This window comes from Prionailurus viverrinus, chromosome C1 (assembly GCF_022837055.1).
Source record: "Prionailurus viverrinus isolate Anna chromosome C1, UM_Priviv_1.0, whole genome shotgun sequence".
Classification (NCBI taxonomy): domain Eukaryota; kingdom Metazoa; phylum Chordata; class Mammalia; order Carnivora; family Felidae; genus Prionailurus; species Prionailurus viverrinus.
Window position 1 is genome coordinate 21,643,087 of NC_062568.1, and position 22,469 is coordinate 21,665,555.

A 22,469-nucleotide genomic window follows, 5' to 3' on the forward strand; every position below is an offset into this window, starting at 1 on the left:
CAACAATGGATAAATCATCTAGACACAGGATCAATAAAGAAACAAGGGCCCTGAATGATACATTGGATCAGATGGACTTGACAGATATAGTTAGAACTCTGCATCCCAAAGCAATAGAATATATTTTCTTCTCGAGTGCACATGGAACATTCTCCAAGATAGATCACATACGGGGTCACAAAACAGCCCTTCATAAGTATACAAGAATTGGAATCATACCATGCATACTTTCGGACCACAATGCTATGCAGCTTGAAATCAACTACAGGAAAAAGTCTGGAAAACTTCCAAAAGCATGGAGGTTAAAGAACCCCCTACTAAAGAATGAATGGGTCAACCAGGCAATTAGAGAAGAAATTAAGAAATATATGGAAACAAATGAAAATGAAAATACACCAATCCAAACGCTTTGGGACGCAGCGAAGGCAGTCCTCAGAGGAAAATACATTGCAATCCAGGCCTATCTCAAGAAACAAGAAAAATCTTGTTTTACAAATCTAACAGCACACCTAAAGAAAATAGAAGCAGAACAGCCAAGACACCCCAAACCCTGCAGAAGAAGAGAAATAATAAAGATCAGAGCAGAAATAAACAATATAGAATCTAAAAAAAACTGTAGAGCAGATCAATGAAACCAAGAGTTGGTTTTTTGAAAATATAAACAAAATTGATAAACCTCTAGCCAGGCTTCTCAAAAAGAAAAGGGAGATGACCCAAAGAGATAAATTCATGAATGAAAATGGAATGATTACAACCAATCTCTCAGAAATACAAGCAATTATCAGGGAATACTATGAAAAATTATATGCCAACAAACTGGACAACCTGGAAGAAATGGACAAATTCCTAAGCACCCACACACTTCCACAACTCAAACAGGAAGAAATAGAAAACTTGAACAAACCCATAACCAGTGAAGAGATTGAATCAGTTCTCAAAAATCTCCCAACAAATAAGAGTCCAGGACCAGATGGCTTCCCTGGGGAATTCTACCAGACATTTAAAGCAGAGATAATACCTATCCTTCTCAAGCTGTTCCAAAAAATAGAAAGGGAAGGAAAACTTCCAGACTCATTCTATGAAGCCAGAATTACTTTGATTCCTAAACCAGACAGAGACCCAGCAAAAAAAGAGAACTACAGGCCAATATCCCTGATGAATATGGATGTAAAAATGCTCAACAAGATACTAGCAAATCGAATTCAACAGCATATAAAAAGAATTAGTCACCATGATCAAGTGGGATTCATTCCTGGGCTGCAGGGCTCCTTCAACATTCGCAAATCAACCAATGTGATACATCACATTAATAAAAGAAAAGTTAAGAACCATATGATCCTGTCAATCAATGCAGAAAAAGCATTTGACAAAATTCAGCATCCTTTCTTAATAAAAACCCTCGAGAAAGTCGGGACAGAAGGACCATACTTAAACATCATAAAAGCCATTTATGAAAAGCCCACAGCTAATATCATCCTCAATGGGGAAAAACTGAGAGGTTTCTCCCTGAGATCAGGAACACGACAGGGATGTCCACTCTCACCACTGTTGTTTAATATAGTGTTGGAAGTTCTAGCATCAGCAGTCAGACAACAAAAGGAAATCAAAGGCATCAAAATTGGCAAAGATGAAGTTAAGCTTTCACTTTTTGCAGATGACATAATATTATACATGGAAAATCTGATAGACTCCACCAAAAGTCTGCTAGAACTGATACATGAATTCAGCAAAGTTGCAGCATACAAAATCAATGTACAGAAATCAGTTGCATTCTTATAAGAATAAGAATAAGAATAAGAATAAGAATGCTTCTAATAATGAAGCAACAGAAAGACAAAGAAACTGATTGCATTCACAATTGCACCAAGAAGCATAAAATACCTAGGAATAAACCTAACCAAAGATGTAAAAGATCTGTATGCTGACGACTATAGAAAGATTATGAAGGAAATTGAAGAAGATATAAAGAAATGGAAAAACATTCTGTGCTCATGGATTGGAAGAATAAATATTGTCAAAGTGTCAACACTACCCAAAGCTATCTACACATTCAATGCAATCCCAATCAAATTTGCACCAGCATTCTTCTAGAAGCTAGAACAAGCAATCGTAAAATTTGTATAGAACCACAAAAGGCCCCAAATAGCCAAAGTAATTTTGAAGAAGAAGACCAAAGCCGGAAGCATCACAATCCCAGACTTTAGCCTCTACTACAAAGCTGTAATCATCAAGACAGCATGGTATTGGCACAAAAACAGACACATAGACCAATGGCATAGAATAGAAACCCCAGAACCAGACCCACAAAAGTATGGCCAACTAATCTTTGACAAAGCAGGAAAGACCATCCAATGGAAAAAAGACAGTCTGTCTCTTTAACAAATGGTGCTGGGAGAACTGGACAGCAACATGCAGAAGGATGAAACTAGACCACTTTCTTACACCATTCACAAAAATAAACTCAAAATGGATAAAGGACCTGAATGTGAGACAGGAAACCATCAAAACCCTAGAGGAGAAAGCAGGAAAAAACCTCTCTGATATCAGCCGCAGCACTTACTTGACACATCCCCAAAGGCAAGGGAATTAAAAGCAAAAATGAACTTGGGACCTCATCCAGATAAAAAGCTTCTGCACTGCAAAGGAAACAATCAACAAAACTAAAAGACAACCAACGGAATGGGAAAAGATATTTGCAAATGACATATCAGACAAAGGACTAGTATCCAAAATCTATAAAGAGCTCACCAAACTCAACACTCGAAAAACAAATAACCCAGTGAAGAAATGGGCAGAAAACATGAATAGACACTTCTCTAAAGAAGACACCCGGATGGCCAACAGGCACATGAAAAGATGCTCAACGTCGCTCCTCATCAGGGAAATACAAATCAAAACCACCCTGAGATACCACCTCATGCCAGTCAGAGTGGCTAAAATGAACAAATCAGGAGACTATAGATGCTGGAGAGGATGTGGAGGAAAGGGAACCCTCTTGCACTGTTGGTGGGAATGCAAACTGGTCCAGCCGCTCTGGAAAGCAGTGTGGAGGTTCCTCAAAAAATTAAAAATAGACCTACCCTATGACCCAGCAATAGCACTGCTAGGAATTTACCCAAGGGATACAGGAGTGCTGATGCATAGGGGCACTTTTACCCCAATGTTTACAGCAGCACTCTTTATGGAAAAGAGCCTAAATTATGGAAAGAGCCTAAATGTCCATCAACTGATGAATGGATAAAGAAATTGTGGTTTATATACACAATGGAGTACTCCGTGGCAATGAGAAAGAAAAAATATGGCCCTTTGTAGCAACATGGATGGAACTGGAGAGTGTGATGCTAAGTGAAATAAGCCATACAGAGAAAGACAGATACCATATGGTTTCACTCTTGTGTGGATCCTGAGAAACTTAACAGAAACCCATGGGGGAGGGGAAGGAAAAAAAAAAAAAAAAGAGGTTAGAGTGGGAGAGAGCCAAAGCATAAGAGACTCTTAAAAACTGAGAACAAACTGAGGATTGATGGGGGGTGGGAGGGAGGGGAGGGGGGGTGATGGGTATTGAGGAGGGCACCTTTTGGGATGAACACTGGGTGTTGTATGGAAACCAATTTGACAGTAAATTTCCTATTAAAATAAAAAAAAAGATCTTGCAGTTTTACCCAACACCTCACATTTTGTAACACATTCACAATTCAGGTAGTTAATACTAACTCATATATGTGTGTGTGTGTATGTGTATTTTTTTATTTTTTATTTATTTTTAATTTTTAAGTAATCTCTACACGTGATGTGGGGCTTGAACTCGCAACCCCCGAGATCAAGAGTTGCATGCTCCAGTAAGCCAGCCAGATGCCCCAATGCTAACTGTATTTTTAATTATTTAATTGGTCTAACTCTGTACCATTCTCATTCATTTCATGAAGGTATTTTTGAACAGTCTGATGCCAAATTGATCTTGGTATGTGCAAAAAACCTGAAATGATAAATTATCCTGAAATTCTGGTTTAGACATTTTATTACAAATAAGTGAATGTAACATATAGACTGTATTAAAATTGTATCATTATTAGAATTGTGGACTGTAGCAATATTTTGCATGCAAACTAGTGAATTTCCTTATTCTGGTCTTCAATCTTAAATATAAGTACAACTGCTTGATTACATTTCCTCCTGTTTTAAGGGAAGTTAGTAACATGCCTAAGGTCAGATGACTGGTCAGTGGCAGAGCTATGACTGTGTCCAAATCTGTATACCTTAGTTCAGTGCTTTTCTCAAGCATAATACATTTGTCCCTTTTATTTTATTTTTTCCCAGCTAGTGTAAACATCTCGGGCAAACTTCTAATAGCTACATTATGTGTGCTTCCAATCCTGTTTTACAAAACTGTGAAAAGAAAACTTGGAAACTAGTAGGTAAATAAATTAGATTTCTAGTGGTAGGGCACCTGGGTGGCTCAGCCGGTTAAGCATCTGACTGTGGCTTAGGTCATTATTTTGCGGTTCATGAGTTCGAGCTCCACATCGGGCTCTATGCTGACAGCTCAGAGCCTGGAGCCTGCTTCAGATTCTGTGTCTCCCTCTCTCTCTCTGCCCCTCCTCTGCTCATGTTCTGTCTGTCTGTCTCTCTCTCAAAAATAAATAAACCTTAAAAAAAATAAAAGAAGAAGATTTGTAATGTTTATACCCAACAATTTGTTATAGTATTAATCCAGCTGAGTGTTCCTTAATACCTCTCCATTATAATCCCATTTATGAAAACTAACACAGTATTTTGGGGAATTATTGATCAAGGGCCTATCTATCAACTCTCTCTAGAGAGGATCGCATCGGAATCATAGAATCTCAGGGTTGGCAACAAACACATTTACTGATCATCTATCCCAATGACTTGACAAAACCATATAATTAAACAGAGATGGTCAGGCACCTGCTTCTGAATGAGCTCCTGTCCTTTCTCTGGATGCATATGTACAAGATTCAGCTGTGGAGATACTGACCTCCGAAAAGGATAAATATCCCGAACATAGGTCTGTGGCAGGATTACACAAAGAGAAAACAAGAGTTCAAATGATTAAAACTTTACTGTCATTTCCTCTTTACCCAAAGGTCAAAGAAAGCTATGTATGTGATAATGGTTTAATCACTTTATGCTTCCCAATTCTATAAAATCCCAGGGAAGATAAACCCCCCTCCTCAGGAACGTGTCAAACCATTTAGGCTTAGCACCCTTTCCAAACACAAGGGTGCTGCATCAGGAGCAGAGGAGCCAAAGGCAATTTAATAAATGACATTCTGGAGGATGGTCACTGTAAAGTGATGTCAATGATCTTCTTGAGGAGCCCTTTTGGTCATTAGGTCAGGTTATCACAGTCATGCTTAACATAATAGAAAGAGGAACAACAATGACTTTAGCATTCCAAATAGACCATAGTTATTATATGGGCAACTTAATTTTTCATCAAGAGGTGATAGTAATGAGTAACATAGTGCTCTACTTGCCTTATATCCTTTAATTATTACAACCTATAGTAGATAATATCATCATCATCTTCATTTTACAGACAAGGAAAATGAAAGGTAACAAGGTACCATGACTAGTCCAAAGCTATGCTGACAGTAAGGTGGTGTCACCTAAGTGACCACATTCCTAACCTCTAAACAATGATACCTCCCTGAGTGAGAGGGACATTCAGGAAAGGCATGACAAGTTCCTGACATAACTCAACATGAGTGCCATTACTGCATGGTCTCACCTTATTGTAGTGGATAAGATTCCACCGTTTATCCATGAGAAAATAATGTGTTGACTGAGATTCTGGGATATTAAAAAACTCCAGACACTCCTAGAACAATAACAACAAATATAAATAAATGTTAACCCGGAACATATTATGTGCCAGGTAGTAAGCTGAAAGATACAAATATCCTAAAAACAAGGTAACGGCTTACAAGGATTATTATATCTAATGTACTTTTTATATGTATATATATGGATACACATTGGATTTGGATATACAGTTCCGAAGAATGATACAATAAAGACTAGTCATGTAATATAAACCATCTGCCCTCCATGCGCTAAAAGATATACAATTAAAAATTCAGATGGAGTAGTGAACTGTGGAGGCATACTGGCATCTACTGGTCTCAATGTCAGGAAGAAAGCATGTTTAGTGACACCATTAAACATAATAGAAACTACAATTCATTGAGCAATTATTATATAGTGCATTCTAAGTTCAATGCTTTCCATGTAGACAACTTGTATGACTTCACTAGTGTGCCAGTACTGGTGAAAAAGAATCCGAGCCCAGAGAGGTCCTGTTTGATGTAGGACCTGTTGGTTCTAGTGGAATCAGGCTTTGGACTTACTCTGCCCTCATGCTACTCTGTCATTCAGTGTGAGTTGGAAAACGGAGTGGTTGCTGAAGTTTGCTCCATTAGGCCTTAGAAATTCTCTGGAGATGTCTGGGTGAGGCCTGAGGAGGTTTAATGACCCTTTGTACTGAAATAAGATATACAGGTTTGGTACAACTGAATTTTTCAGAGGCCTTTTCTGCTTATGTCTGGGTCTGGAGCTGTGTTCCAGGAAATCAGATTACCAAAAGTTTGGAATCCAGGTAAGTTGGGAATGGCTGTAGTAGTTTATTTATCACCTTATCTTAAAAACTCTACAGGCATGTGTAACCATGGATTGCCTTTTTTTGGAGGAGCACAGTCTCCATAATCATTAAAACTACTTTCTTGACCCACCTGATTTATTCTCAGATATGTGTTTTCTGCTTCTCCACTAATTTCTGTCAGTACAAGTCAGACTGGATCCATGAAACTAGAGACCCTTTCTGTGGCAGGATCATCAGCCTGAGAGCTGGCAAACCCAGGGCACCTCCAGCACTACCCCAAGTGATGCCAGGAAGCTTCTAAGCAGGAAGAGACAGCATTCCAAGGGGAGTTAGGAGGACACGCTAGAGCTTTGGGCTGCTGCTTTAGCTGAGAGAGAACCTGCATGCATTTGCACCTCAATGCAGAGCAAAAATGTCAGTGTGGGGGAAAATTATGCAAGAAAATAGGGGAAGTACACAATAGTGGAACAGATTCTACCAGAGATAAATAAATGCATATATTCATTTGAAGACAGAAAAATGCCACTTAATTCTAAACTGGGTGGTCAATAGCCATAGTTGCAGACATTGTGCATTAAAAAATCACTTCTGTCGGGGTGCCTGGGTGGCTCAGTTGGTTGAGCATCCAACTTCGATAGGTCATGATCTCGCAGTTCATGGGTTCCAACCCCACGTTGGGCTCTGTGTTGACAGCTCAGACCCTGGAGCCTGCTTGGGATTCTGTGTCTCCCTCTCTCTCTGCCTTTCCCCGCCTGCCCTGCCCCCCACCCTACCCCTGCTCACACTCTGTCTCTTTCTCAAAAATAAAATAAAAAAAATAAACATTAGAAAAAAATTATTTCTGTCCAAAGCCATCCCTACCTTTAGCAGGGCTTCAAACTGAGTGTCCTCATGGACTGGTAACTGGGTTGGGATATCACACTCATTCTGTCCATGAACTACCAAGGTTTTGGTACCTATAGAAGGCAAACACAATAATAAACTGAACTCTGCTATAAGAAAGTTTATATTTAAGGCATAAAATATTAAAATATTATCAATAGGCTGATGTTTTTCTTGTTATGATTGTTACTATTAGTGAGTGCTTAAGGTAAATTATCCACTGAACAAATATCACTCCTTTATTTATAGTTAAATATATGTTTTAAATATATTTATTTATCAGGGGCACCTGGGTGGCTCAGTCAGTTACGTGTCCAATTCTTGATTTCAGCTCAGGTCATAATCTCACGTGTTTTGTGGGATCAAGCCCCACATGGGGCTCTGCCCTTGAAGCACACAGCCTGCTTGGGATTCTCTCTCTCCCTCTTTCTCTGCCCCACCCTGCTTGTGCTCTGTCTTTCTCTCTCTCAAAATAAATAAGCATGAAAAAAATTTAAACAATATTTACTTATTAAATAACAATAGCTACCATTTATGGAATTCCTGATAACTTTACATGTATTTTATATGCAAAATTATATTTAAATCTCACAGCAACCCTATGGTATGGGTATTATTATTTTCATTCTACAAATAAGAAAACAAAGAAAATAGATTCTTACAAGTAGGAACGTATAAGTAACAAAGACACATTTATTTAGTAGAAGAGTTAGCATTCAAACCTTAAGCATTGCAAAAATATATCCCTTATTTTAAATGACATGATCTTGCAATAATGGTTGAAAAAATATAAACAAGAGATATGAGCAAAACCATGACAAGTTTCCAAAATGTAGTTTAAATTTACATTTTCTCAATTCTACTTGGCTCTGAGTTAATATTTATTCTACTTCATTCATTCATTATAAGTCTTTGCAAACATTATGATATACCTTGACTTTTATTTTTATTTTCTTTTTAAAATTTTTTTTTCAACGTTTATTTTTTTGGGGGGACAGAGAGAGACAGAGCATGAACGGGGGAGGGGCAGAGAGAGAGGGAGACACAGAATCGGAAACAGGCTCCAGGCTCTGAGCCATCAGCCCAGAGCCTGACGCGGGGCTCGAACTCACGGACCGCGAGATCGTGACCTGGCTGAAGTCGGACGCTTAACCGACTGCGCCACCCAGGCGCCCCTTATTTTTATTTTCTTAATGAATGTTGGCATTTACTAATTTATTTTATAAGTTTATTTATTTAAGCAATCTCTACACCTGACATGGGGCTCAAGCTCATGACCACTGAGATTAAGAGCAACATGCTTTGCCTACTGAGCCATCCAGGCGCCCCAATACCTTGATTTTTAATGAGCTGTTTTTAAGTATATGAATGACAATATGAGTTTCTTTGCTATAATAAAAACTGATCACTTGGTTGGATAACAAGCATTATGGAATGCTTGGTGTGAGTCAGTTACGACAGCACGTGTTTTACCTACCTAGACTCATTGATTACTGGTGATTGCGAATGATGAATCACATCCTTATTTTACACACGAGTAAAGACAGCCTGAAAAGGTGATGCACTTTTTCCTAGCTAATATTAATTGTACAAATAATAAATGTCAGCAACACGACTTTCATGGCCTGCCATACCCTGTGTTCTTATCTCGATATAATTTTGTCTTTCTCAATTTTAATACACGTATCATCTCATATTTCCTTAGTCACTGCACCAGGATAAAGACTTGGCAGAATTCGTATCTTGAACAAAAAACAGCTATCCGAAGCGAAAAGGAACCGCAGCTAGAGTTTACATCACACTTCATGTTCTTTTGTTCTTCTCCTTCTTCCTGCTTGTCCCTTTTCCAATTTTTCATAAAGCCACCTCTCATACACTTTACAAAGATCTGGGGTCCATGCCATGCAAACAATATTATTCCCCTTGCAGTGCCAAACATTCATTCAAAAAGGCTCTCTGTGCAACTGGCCCTCTGCGATAGACTTAAATAAATCTTCAACCTTGGCAGCCCTTCAAGGGCTGATTCACGTGGATCTTAGTTCTGATGTCTCCCCTTTCATCTGGCAATTGCAGACTTTTAAAGGGTCTATTGTATTTCTTCAGATCATATTAAACAAAAATTCTTTGATGCACTCAACACTGGGGTCAGGACTCTGAAAATTTTCTCATGAATGAGAGAGACGGTTGGTCTTTAAACGGGTTATTTATACTCTTAAAAAAAAAAAAGTTATATCACCCAAAGCAGTAGCAGATTACCTGGCATGGAAGCAGTCACCAGGAGCTTTACCTCACACTGCTCCTTCTTCATGGTCTGCTTCAGATCCTTGAAGAAGAGGCCCTCCACGTAGCCCACCACCTCCCACAGGAAAGTCAGAGTGGCTGAAATGGCATCCATCCCCCACTCGCAGGGGGTCCGCACAAAGTACATGATTAATCCCACCTAAGAGAACAGGAAGAGGTCACAAAGCCACAGTAATCCTGAGCAAACATTCTCATTCCCTTGGCTTTTCTTTCCTTAATTAAATGTTCTTTTGTCCCTTCATATTCTCTGCTCAACAGGTCCTCTAATACTTTCAATGGGCATAAGCAAGAGAGGGTATAACTGGAAAACCAACCAGAACAGGTTGCCATATATTTTTGTGTATCACTAAGATGGTGATTTCTCAAGAGGAAAGCAGAAGATTGTTTTTACAGGCTTCAAGTCCCTTGGTAGCTCAAGTACTGAGGCCACCCCAAATTAATCTCTACATGATGTTTGCCCAAACAGTATTTGCAGCTTGGATTATATCTAACAGTCTGAACCAATGAACACTCTGCTTGGCTAAATGGTGAACTCAAGAGTTTTTTGTTCTTGTCACCTAAAATCTCGAAAAGCTCTGTGTCCTTTGGTACATGTTTAAATTTACACTTAAAATGTTTCATCATAAGGTAATTTTTTTGTTGTTAATAGGAGTAGAATATGTTAAACACTCTATACATTGAAATAAAGGGAGGATTGACTATATTGGAATATGTATTTCCACAAATTTGATGAAAGAAGTTTTAACAACCCTATTTAACAGTGCACAAAAAAATCATAAAGAAATTATGTAAAATTTTTTCCCCACTGCGGCTTTTTCTATTGTTTCTTGAAAAATTTCTTAATCTTAGAAAACTTTCTAGTTATTTTGAAAGAATCAGCCTATGGTGTTACTAACCTAAAATTGCTTTGACGGTTCTGTAGGCTAAACACCCAAATGAGGGCCAAACCTCATCTCTAGTGGAAATCTACCAAAGACAGGAAAAAGACAGGAAGTCCTATGGGTTTAAAGTGCCTTGATCCATCAGAAATGAGGCTTCTAAAACTCATGAAGCACATTCGATTCTTTCTCTTATGTATCTGTCAATGCAGTCTGGTGGTATTGGGGATGGTCAGGGTGAGCCTGCAGAGGAACAGTGGTTGAGAGGGCAGACATACTAAAGAAGTGTTAGTGCATATTTGTAAATTGAAGATTTGGAGATTTATTCCCTTAAAACTATCTGGGCACCAAACACCTTTGAAAGTTTTCACATCCCCTGCTCCCAAATGTGCTCAAACCCCAGGGTGAAGATCAATGGGTCAAAGTTAAGCAGTGAAATGTCTCTAACAAAGTCTGAAAGAGATGGGTCAGTGGTCCCAACATCCCCACTATACACATCCTTAATAGTCATTAGAGAAAAGAGATATATAATAAGGGTAATGGTTTAAAAATGACTCTGCCCTTCACTGTTTTGCTGTTCTAAGTATAAGACCTATTCTATAGTCCACTCAAGGCATCCATGTGCTTGGGATTTGGGGAAAGATTAGGGTTTAGAGAGAAATGCAAAAACAAGAATTTATATTCAAGTACAATAGGATTATACAGCAAAGCCAAAGTGTTGCCAGGCCTATTCTTTATTAACTGACCTAGTCAGTTACCTAGCTGGGAGCACCTTTGTGGGCCAATAAGGTTTATTTTCAGTTGACAGAAGAGAGTATGGCAAAAACGGAAATGAATGTCCATCTTCTTATCCCAGCGCTAAAAGACAATGGAGAGCAATGGTCTTGGTAAGTATCCCCCCTACCCAGTGACCCAAGGGAATGGGCAGACACCTGAAGGGGCTTTTGCTTCCAGTCTTTGGGTCTCTAGCAAAGGTTCAATTCAGGGCCTTTCGATAGCACCCGGATGCCACATGATAGGTCACATACTTAAACTGAGGAAGGCCCTGACATTTGACTTAATAACCTACCTTTGGTTTTTGCGTGGTGTAGACAGGACCAAGAAGTAGCATAAAGTTTGGCTGGAAAGCTTTCTGGATAGAATTGCCACAGACTGATGTCACCGAGCATACTGCACCAGTCAGTGGCTTTCCTAAGCTGGAGCCATCTGGGACATGCAACTAGAACTTAGAGGTGTGTATAGCACCAGCAGGAGCCGAGGTGAGGTTGTCTCTCAGCAGGCACCACGTGGAGCCCACAGGACCCAAGTCATAGCAACCATGGGCATTGGTTTCCACTAGCCAGGCATCTAGCAACCAGCCAGATAAAGAACGCTGTCTCACAAAGGGAGGAGCCGGAGCAAATGTTGAATAATAGATAGAATGCTGAACGAATATAGGAGTGCTGAGAATACTCACTCCGATTTTGTCCTTCCATCTTGTTTGTGTTCATGCAGTAATTTTCCTTGGGGCTACATGTTCCAGGTCCCTTGGAGGTTAATGTATGCCCTGACCAGAATGCAGGAAAGCTTGTTCTGAGCTTCCTTCTGGTGCACAGATGGTACCACTTTAGATAACTACCTGTTCACTTCACCTCATTGCCCTTGCTCTATATAAAAGCTCTAGATGATGGTGTGGACTTCATGGAAAATAGCTGCATAGCACTTGGATTGGCGTCTGTTCCATCTCCCCCCCCCCCCCCCCACCGCCATCAGTAAGTTACCCCGAATAAATTCTGTGTGAACAAAATGGAGTGGCTTGCTTCATTTTTCCATATCAAAGGGCCTCAGTCTGGAGGATACTGTCCCTCCTCCACCTTCCAACAACAAAGGTCTTTTTTATTTCCAACTCCACATAGTGTTTACAGACGAAAGAAGTTGGAAAAAAAATTGGATTCCTACGGGGTTTTTTTAGCCAGGAAAGACCAAATGCTATCCAAAGTTACTATTTATACATTTTTATCAGTCTGAACTTAAAAGTGGATTTGGACACTTATTTATATTCTTTCCCTTGTCACCCGGCTGGTGGGCACTCATGAGGAAAACCAAATCAGTCATAGAAAAGAGAAAGGGATTACAAATTTTCTCTGCACAGAGGAGCTGTAATGTTAAATTTATCATTTCGCTGCAGATGCATTTGGATTCTGCTTCTATTTCCCTACCTGCTAGAAGACTGACAATAGTGAGGGAGAATGAAGTTCCCCCAATGCAGACATTCACTTGGCTATCTGTCTGTCTGGATTAAGGTGCAGTTTCAAAGAACAGGCATCAGGCTAACCACCCCAAAACTGCATATTCATTTAGGGTGTAACATCCTAAAGAAACTGGTAAATTCTGGAGGGTTCAGGAAGGAGCTGTCAGGATGGTTTAAAGCAAAGATAGTCACTATGGAAAAATACACTCACAGATACTTTCCATCTAGGGCAACTATTTGCCTCTGTGTGTGTGTGTGTGTGTGTGTGTGTGTGTGTGTGTGTGTTTTAAAAAGCAAGATAGAAAAAGGGAAAAATGACTAAAATGACATATAAGTTTTCACAACAGAAAACCCAAACTAAGAAGCAACATAAGGAAGTTGTATAGTGCCAAAGGAAGGCAGAGATGAAATGGATGTTTATTGAGTGCCTACTACATGCCAAGCAGAGTGTCAGGAGGGGCTTCCCTATACAAACAGAGGTGAATTTAGCTGACCATGGTTTACCTCCAGTCACATAATTAATGGGGGGGTTTATTGAAAAAATTTTCTATGAATTTTTCCTCATGTTGCTGCTTCCTAATTGGAAATGAACATTTACAACTTACTGGAGGCTGAAACTCACCAAGTAGTTGAATAGGATGTGAGATGTCTGGGCAGGAAAGTCTCCAATATTTAAGAGAAGTTTGCGCAGCATGTACATTAACTCATCCTGAAAGAAGAACAGAATGTCTACATCTCGTTCAGCTACCATGCTGTAGGACATAAATTTAACTTCTTAAAAAGTGGGGGAGGTTCCTGCTTTTCCCTCATGTTGATTTCCATTATGTTCAGCATTTTAATATAGTATATGTGATACTTATTAAACAGTATTTAAGCCAACAGTAACACCTTTGCTTAGGAGCCAATCTGAAATAACTGAGCAGTAGTTAGACAAGTTTCTTTTCTTTCTTTCTTTTTTTTTTTAATAAAAAGTTAGACGGTGTCTATAGGTCACAGGCAAGTCACAGGAAAGGTATATATTTAGCCAATTCTATTTGCTATGACTTCCAGGTGTGATGCAAATGTCAGGCAGACCTATCTTGAGATACCATTAAATATACATGGTTTCATGGACTTCACAGGTCTGTTTCCTGGGTTTTGAGTCAAAGAGATAAAGTTAGGTCAAGAGGGAATAAATAGAGATGTCTGTAAGTCACCTTACCTTTCAGAAACTAAACTTGATCTTCTATAGAACAAGACCATAACACGGAAATGAACAAATACTTTTAATCATCAGTGTGTTTTGCCATTGCTCAGAAAACTACTTTATTTGTCATAATATTTTTACACAGGTGGCCTGCTGAATTAGATTGTCTTGATTAATGGATAGTTTCAACATATTCTAATAATCCCACCTGTATCACAGACTACTAAGCGATCAGAATTTAATAAATATATTCATTACTAAGAACACTATACTGAATTTAATCTTTGCTTAAAAGACTGAAAATCTTTCAGTAACTTAGGTTCATCACTACCAGTGCACCAAACACAAATGGAGACATCAGTCGATGGACAAATTTGAAAGAAAACAGCAAGGTTTAGTACTGCTCATCATTACCATTTCCTAAAGAACTTATTTGCTGTGTATCAGAAATTGATGTTCTATGCATAGCACTATGAAATCCATTGTTTGCTTTTAACAGTGTTCACCCACAGTGCTACACAGCTATACTACAAAGAAAGAAGAATTTACTTGTCTATTGCTGATGGTCAGTTTTTCCAGAAAATGTCGAAGAACTGTCGATGGATCTTCAATTAGACAATTCCATAAGACTTGTTGGGCCACAGCACTCACTTCAGAAGAGAGAAGACATTGAGCATTTGTCTTAAATAAAGTATTAGATAAACTATTCAAACAATTTACTAAGATTTTAATTAGTATCTTTTTTTTGCCTTAACAATGTTCTGTAAACACTTTTTCTGTTGAAAGGTATTTGTTCTCATTGTTACTTGTTTCTGAACATTTTCACCTGTAAAGAAAAGGTAACGAAAAAGTATAGGGTGGTCTTTAGATTTTAGAATTGGTTTTGTAAAGAATACATTTGTGATTTACAGTGATATATCATTCAGCCTTAAAAGAGAGAAATCTTGCCATTTGTGATAATGAAGATGGACTTTGAGGGCATTATGTTCAATGAAATAATTCAGACAGAAAAAGACAAATACTGTATGATCTCACTTATATGTGGAATCTAAAATAAACCAAACTCATAGATACAGAGACCAGATTGGTGATTCCCAAAAGAGGGGGTAGGGTAAATATTTGAAGGTGGTCAAAAGGTAAAAACTTCTGATTATAAGACAAATAAATCCTGAGGATGTAATATACAGCATGGTGACTAGAGTCAACAATACTGTATTCCTTATTTGGAGGTTGCTAAGAGAGTATATTTTAAAAGTTCTCATTATAAGATAAAAATTGTTACTATGTGTGGTAATGGGTATTACCTAAACTTATTGTGGTAACATTTCATAACATACACATATATCAAAGTATTATATTGTACACCTAAAACTAATAGAATGCTATATGACAATTATATCTCAATTTAAAAAGAAAGAGGGATGCCTGGGTGGCTCAGTTGTTTAAGCACCCGACTCCTGATTTCGGCTCAGGTCATGATCTCAGTTTGCAAGATCAAGCCTGGTCTCAGGCTCTGTAGTGACAGCATGGAACCTGCTTGAGATTCTCTGTTTCTCCCTCTCTCTCTCTGCCCTTCCTTGCTCTCTCTCTCTCTCCCTCCCTCTCTCAAAAATATATTAATAAATAAACATTTAAAAAAATGAATAAAATAAAAAGAAAGACTACATTAGTGAATCTTTGTTTTGGAAATTACCCTAATTTTAGGAGTGATAAATATTTGTCAAATTAAAGTCATATTTTAATATTGGTTGCATGGAGAAATTTCTAAAGTAATTATTCGGTTCTTAGAAAATGTGTTTTGGTTTATAATGCATATGAATTAGAGATGATCTTTTACTGTTCATGTGAGTGCTTTAAATAGTATCTCCTTTAGTGAGATGAAGTAGTTAAGCCAGTGGTAATTAGGTTCCCACTTCTATGAGGATGTCTTAGGAATAAATAATTATTCCTGATGTGAAGAAAGTGCTGCTACTACTTTGGGGAAAACAATCAGGCCAAGACTGCCTGGAAGTGCCCAAGCTAGGAAAGCAGGTGTGTAGAAGTCAGTGGTAGATAAGCACTAGATGCTCTTTAGTCTAAATGGGTTAATTAGTTTAGTGTTCTAAACTATAAATATGGAATTCAGCATGAATGTGTCGTTCGGTCTATATTTTGAATAAATGATACCATCTTTTTGCATCAGAAACTAACCTTCCAATTAAAAGTATGGGCTATATAAATAAATAATATGAACAAGAGATATGTAAATATAAGCTTTAGTTTCTGTGTGTCTTTATAAATAATTAAAATAGGTGTAGATTTTTCTTAGGTCAAAACTGGTTGCAAAACTATCTTAGCATATTATCTTTATTCTAATTGCTGAAGCAGGGCAATTTAACACTTAAAAACACGAAAAATACAGAAAAAGACAGCTGACAGTAAGACTACAAATCATAGAAACAACTTATAAACATTTTGCAATATGTCCTCTCATACACGTGAAATTTTTATTTACATGTAGTTTTAAATAATATGTAGAAAATATTCCTTGGCACTCAGTTTTTTACTTAGCAATATATTAAAAACTTAATGTTAATATTCTACTGGCATGTTATTTCTAATGTGCATATGGAGGTACCATGTCTAACTAATTGCTTGCTGGAAATTTAAACTCTTCTCAAATATTTGTTATTTTAAATAATGTACAGTAAGCAGAAACCTATGAAGACCCTTATATAGCCCTCGTTGCCCTAGGAAATTGCTAGAAGTCAAAATCTGTATCAAAGAGTTTTCACACTTTTAAGGTTTTGGACACCTATTGTGAAACTTTGTTCCCAGAATGCTTGTATTGAATTCTATATTCCCATCAGCAAGGTGTGAGGTTTCTTTTTTCTCTGAATCTTTACCAACTATGGGTATTTTCATTTAGAATAATTTTTTCACGGTAGCTGTACTTGAGCATAGCATAACATACAGAAAAGTTGAATCACTATGTTGTGTACCCGGAAGTAATATAACATCGCATGTCAACTATACTCAAATAAAAACATAATAAAATAAAAAAAAAGCTTTGCAATTTTTTTGGCTGAAATATAAAGTTTCTATTGTTGTCTTAAACAACAATGTTGCTTACAGATGTTATTGGCCATTGGGCCATGTATTTATATCCTTTGTCCGTTTTTCTGTTGGACTTTAAAAACATCATTATTGAGTTCTATGGGTTTTTTAATAACAACATTAGAAATATCAACCTGTTATCTGTCACAAATGTTACTCATCTTTACCCATAGTTTATCATTTCATTTTGCAATTATTATCTTTAGATTAGTACCTCTGGAAAGGTAATCAAGTGGGACAGATGGCAACAGTGGTGTCAAGCTAATAGCTAAGATTTCCAAGGTGGCCGGAATTGCCATCTGATGTCCACGGGGTCAAATAAGTGTTATTCAGTTTTCTAGTCGTAAATAATACTCCTAGACCCAAGTATGTATTTCAAATGCAACTTCTTGGTCATAAAGTTAGTGGGACAAGGAGATGAAGACAGTGATCATGTTAGTATAGTATACTACAAATCTGTAATTGTAGTTTGTACATAAAACAAATCAACATGTGACCAGTAGTTAATGTCTTCGAAAGCATCCTACTGTCCTCCATCAGATAACAGCTTCAGTGTTTTGTGAGAGTTATTGATGGGTTTACTAGTCAAAGCTATACCTGCTACGCCATCTTCCCGCACCTCACCATCCTCCATTAGATGAACAATGGGCAGCACGGCTGCACAGATGCATGCTGGGAACACTGCTTGGGGGGGCTGAGGCACATGGTGGTTTGGTGTGTGTTCAGTAGTGTGCTCCTCATCTGAAGAGAGAGACATCATTGGAGGGCTTTTCTCAGTATTGTAATCCCAGTGCAACATTTCTCAGTTCAAACCTTGCTTATTTAACATCCTTTTGGTTATAGATATCTAGGTGCCTCAGCACCCTTTGTTGAAGAGACTCTTCTTTCCTTATTGGGGTTTCGTGGTGCCCTTTTAAACATGACAGCGGCATAAATGTAATAGTTTACTTCTAGTCATTCAATTCTAGTCCATTGATTTACTGTCAATCTTTAGTCAATACCACACAGTATTGATGACTACAGCTTTACAGTAAGTATTGAAATTGGGAAATGTGAGTCTTCCAGTTTTGTTCTTCATTTCCAAGATGGTTTTGATTATTCAAGTATGTGGAGTAATCAGAACCCTCATACTTTTTGGAAGGAATGTAAAATGACACAGCTGATCTTGAAAATAGCTTGGCAATGTACCCCACACTTGTACATCACTGTTCGTAGTAGTATAATTTATAATAGTCAGAAAGTGGAAATAAATGTCCACTAACTGGTGAATTTATAAATAATGTGGTATATCTATATAATGGAACATTGTCCAGGGACAAAGAACTGATACATGAGACAACATGGATGAACCTTGAAAATGTGCTGAGTGAAAGAATCCAGTCTCAAAAGGCCATATATTATATGACTCCATTTATATGAAATGTACGGAAAAGCAAATCCTTAAAAATGGGAGATAGATTATTTATTGCCACTGGTTAGAGAAAGTGTGGATGAGGAATAACTGCTAATGGGCATAGCGTCTCTTTTTAAATGTGATAATATTCTAAAATGAGAGGTGATAATCATCATTCTATTCACACCCTATAAATATACTAAAAACCATTGCATTGTATACTTCAAAAGGGTGAATATTTTTGGTACATGAATCATATCTCAAGAAAATTATATCTGTGATAAAAAATATAAATGAGCCTTTGGCCCAATCCCTATAAGTTGTGATTAATCCACATCGGTCATTTTTGAAGTTCCTGAGGGTTGTGCAGCTGAGGGTTGAGAACCACTGGTTTCTGTACAACTTTCTAATAACTTTATAAATCAGTAATGAAATTTATGTTACCATGAGGCAGTGAGTCCCAGACAGTTATTCATGAGTAGAGAAAACATACTTTTTAAATTCTTGGAATTGAAGGATATCACATTTCCCCCCTGGAATCAGATTTCATTACAGAAGTAACATGAGCTATGGTCTTCCTTTGATTTTTCAATTATTCCAGAACAGCATCCTATAGCATTCTAGTGGGTCTTGGCCACTCATTGGAATCTCCACCTGAGTAGATTTTAAAAATACTGATGTGTGGGTCCCATTCTTAGAAATTCTGATTTGATCTTGGGTGTGGCCTGGGTATTTTTTTTAAAGCTCATCAGTTGATTGTAATGTGTAGCCAGGGATGAAACCCATCAGCAATATGATTACTTATAATGTAGTTAAAATAGAGCCAATTTATAAAGGGTAAATTGCTGGGTTAAAAAAAAAAAAGAGTACCACTTAATCTAATATTTATTTTTTGAACTTTGAGTCATAAAACAAGTTATTTAATGAAGACAGTGTGGTGAAGTATAATAATAATGTTAACTGGAAAATGTTTCAAAACACACACAAGTCATAAGCAATAAATAACAAATTTCTAAGAGGACACACCTTCGGCACTGACAGCTGAACGCACAGACCAGACTGACCCTCGGCGGAAGGAATAATTCCTATGGGAAGTGCTGGAGGTACAGGATGGACTCACAGACAGTCGACGGGATGCCAGATTGGTGACTTCTTCTACTGGCAAAGAAAATGAGGAATGTAACCTTTGGTTTTGTAACAAAAAAGTCATCATCATCACAACTATAGCTGTACTTACATCACAGGTGTATACTGCTCTCAGAGCATAAGGCTTAAGTAAGTTAGAGTGTACTTATGAATGGAAAAAAATATTTTAGAAAGAAAGGCAGAAACTTTGTCCCATAGATTCTACAAAAGCTGGGCAGAGAATCACTTAATTAGAATAGTTCATAAATTATTTTCTGATACCAACCAACAAATTGGCTGCATTTGTCAAGGTTGATAGTTAAAATGGACTAACCCCATTTTTAATGATGAAGGATTGATTGCATTCACTTCAATATACACTCTGGATTTAGCTGTTCTCTGAATCATAATCACTTCTTGGTTCATTATCATATTGGTTCATTCAATGTGACTAACTTCCTCCTCTGTAAACAAGCCAACTCTAGCAATTAAGAAAAGAACAACTTCCCTCCTCTTTCTTTGGATAGTGTCAAGAGGTAAGAGAGAAAGAGGGTGCATATCACCTTATATCACAGAAATGTTTATTTCAAAGCAAGTCCTTTTCATTCCCTGAGACTGAGCCCCCCAAGAAGTCCCATGTATAGAGGGCACCTTCTTCTTCTGGTTCTGAGTTGGGTGTGCAGGTGGGTTCATAGCAAGCCTCCTGGGTGATGGGGATGGCGGTGATGAGGCTAGCTTCTCTACCAAGACGTTTCTTCTCTTCCTCCTGTTGCAAGTTCTTTAAGATGTGTTCTGCTCTCTGATGGGAGCGGGACACAGCACGGGCTGAAAAGGATTTCTGTGGAGACATGAAGACCAGTTGGTCTTATAGAAACTGTTTTGCAAGGTCATAGACATAAAGAGTGTTTCAATAGAATTACAAAATGTGGTACTTTGTTCTCAGGAAATGGTAGGGCACCCATGGTCTAGTTTCATGGCTATTTGTTTTTCTATCAGATTTTCAGGTTGTATGTAACTAAGCTATTCACTTTCATTCAATGAGAATAATTCTTCAAGAATATCTATAAGTTTTGGGATTTCACCTTTAGAATTTGGGGTGATATCAATGATCCACTCTTTAAACATTACAATGAAATAAAGAAGTTTAATATTTATTCCTTTCCATAATTTTTTGAAATGATTTTAAATGAAGGACATTTATTTCATAAAGGTTAATAAAAGAGAAAGAACCATGGAAAGGAGGAGGAAAGAGAGCTATCACTTACATAAAACAATTGGTTATATGATTTATTTTATTTTTGTATCCTGACTAACTACCACACTGTAAATATTTAATTATTGTAGGTAAATACAGTGGGACACTGTAAATACTTAACAATATTTGTGGAAACAAAGTTAGTGAATAGAAATAATGAGAATTGATAGTGTTAACTAAGGTTGAATGCAGGATCTTAACATAAGACTAAAGGTTTCCTATGCAGAATGGCACAATAGCAATTAAGGGCATTAGATAGGCCACATGGCAATTTATTTGCAGAGCTAGGGGTTAAACTGATTTATTATATTAAGGTAAGGTAAGAATTATGTAATGAGAGAAAGAGAACTCTATCGAATCAGGGGTCTTGGCTTCAAATTCATTGTGAACTTGGGATAGAGAGTGTGTTTGGCTCAAATGAATCCGTTGTCTATGCAGGAGACAAATCAAAGATCCTTATGCCAGGGGTTCAGATGCTGGATTCATTGTATATAGTGTGCCTTTCTCTTTGGCATTAACACCATCAGATACAAAAGTACTATATGCAGAAGAATTAAAATATTTTGATGGGTTAAGAGCTCAAACAGTTCTCCAAAGAAAACTACAATGTCAAGAAAATATGTGATGTGCAAAAACCTTCAAGCTAACTTCATATATCCAACAAACTTTTTAAAGAATTGTGAACAAAAAAAAAACAATGACTTTGTTTTTTGTCAATCAAAGTGGCATTAAAAAATAATACTAGCTAATTTGAATAAAAACAAAACACTTTCCTATTCTATTTTACGTGGGTAAAATGATAAAATCTTCCTGGGGTTATTTTGTGAGGTGTATTTAAAATCTTTAATATTTATATACCAATTGCCCTAATTCCATGGGAATTTGTGCAAGAAAATAATCATAGATTTGTGCAAAGACATATGTTCTTTTTCTCCTTTTTTGCTTTATTTTCCATATTTTCTACATTACTCTTGTAATTTAGAAAAATGCTATTCAACAGGTGAAAAAAGCATACTTTGAAGACTCATTTTTTTCAAAAGGCATATATTCTTGGTTCTATGAATATGCCATGTTCTAAACTTAGCTGTTTATGAATTATATTACATATAGAGTGTCACATTAAAGTACATAAGACCTGAGGTCTCAGAACGATATTTGTGATGATGATACTAATGATCAACAAAATGAAGAACAGACCAACATCCAAACAAAGAAAAAAGAACTGCCAATTCTGTTCCTTTTCTTATCCAGGGTCACTCTCATTAACTTTTGGGTAGCTTGTGAATTACCAGTTAAATGAATGTGTTTGTGTTATAATAACTAGGGACAAAAGTGCTACCCTTGGCCAAGAAATCAATGCCCAATGTTTTTAACAGCTGTATAAGGTGGCTGCTATTGAGACTATGATTCTATTCATAAGAACAATGACCTTTTATGATTTTCATGGCTGATTTTCTGTGTTGTTATTCCATTCTTATGACAAGAATTAACAAACTGT

The 22,469-nt window shown here is 37.3% G+C and overlaps 1 protein-coding gene across 3 annotated transcripts in view; it reads right to left on the minus strand.

Moving 5' to 3' along the window:
- The window catches only part of UNC80 (unc-80 homolog, NALCN channel complex subunit), a 228,118-nt gene that overhangs the window by 59,145 nt on the left and 146,504 nt on the right, over positions 1-22,469 (minus strand). For all 3 annotated transcript variants that reach the window (XM_047871278.1, XM_047871276.1, XM_047871277.1), the window contains 9 exons: positions 20,368-20,554; positions 19,618-19,749; positions 17,796-17,939; positions 14,652-14,752; positions 13,539-13,625; positions 9,764-9,947; positions 7,487-7,581; positions 5,756-5,845; positions 4,930-5,031 (listed from right to left, as the gene is read on the minus strand). In XM_047871278.1, the coding sequence (XP_047727234.1) occupies positions 4,930-5,031; positions 5,756-5,845; positions 7,487-7,581; positions 9,764-9,947; positions 13,539-13,625; positions 14,652-14,752; positions 17,796-17,939; positions 19,618-19,749; positions 20,368-20,554 (1,122 nt within the window). The remainder of the gene's footprint in view (positions 1-4,929; positions 5,032-5,755; positions 5,846-7,486; positions 7,582-9,763; positions 9,948-13,538; positions 13,626-14,651; positions 14,753-17,795; positions 17,940-19,617; positions 19,750-20,367; positions 20,555-22,469) is intronic.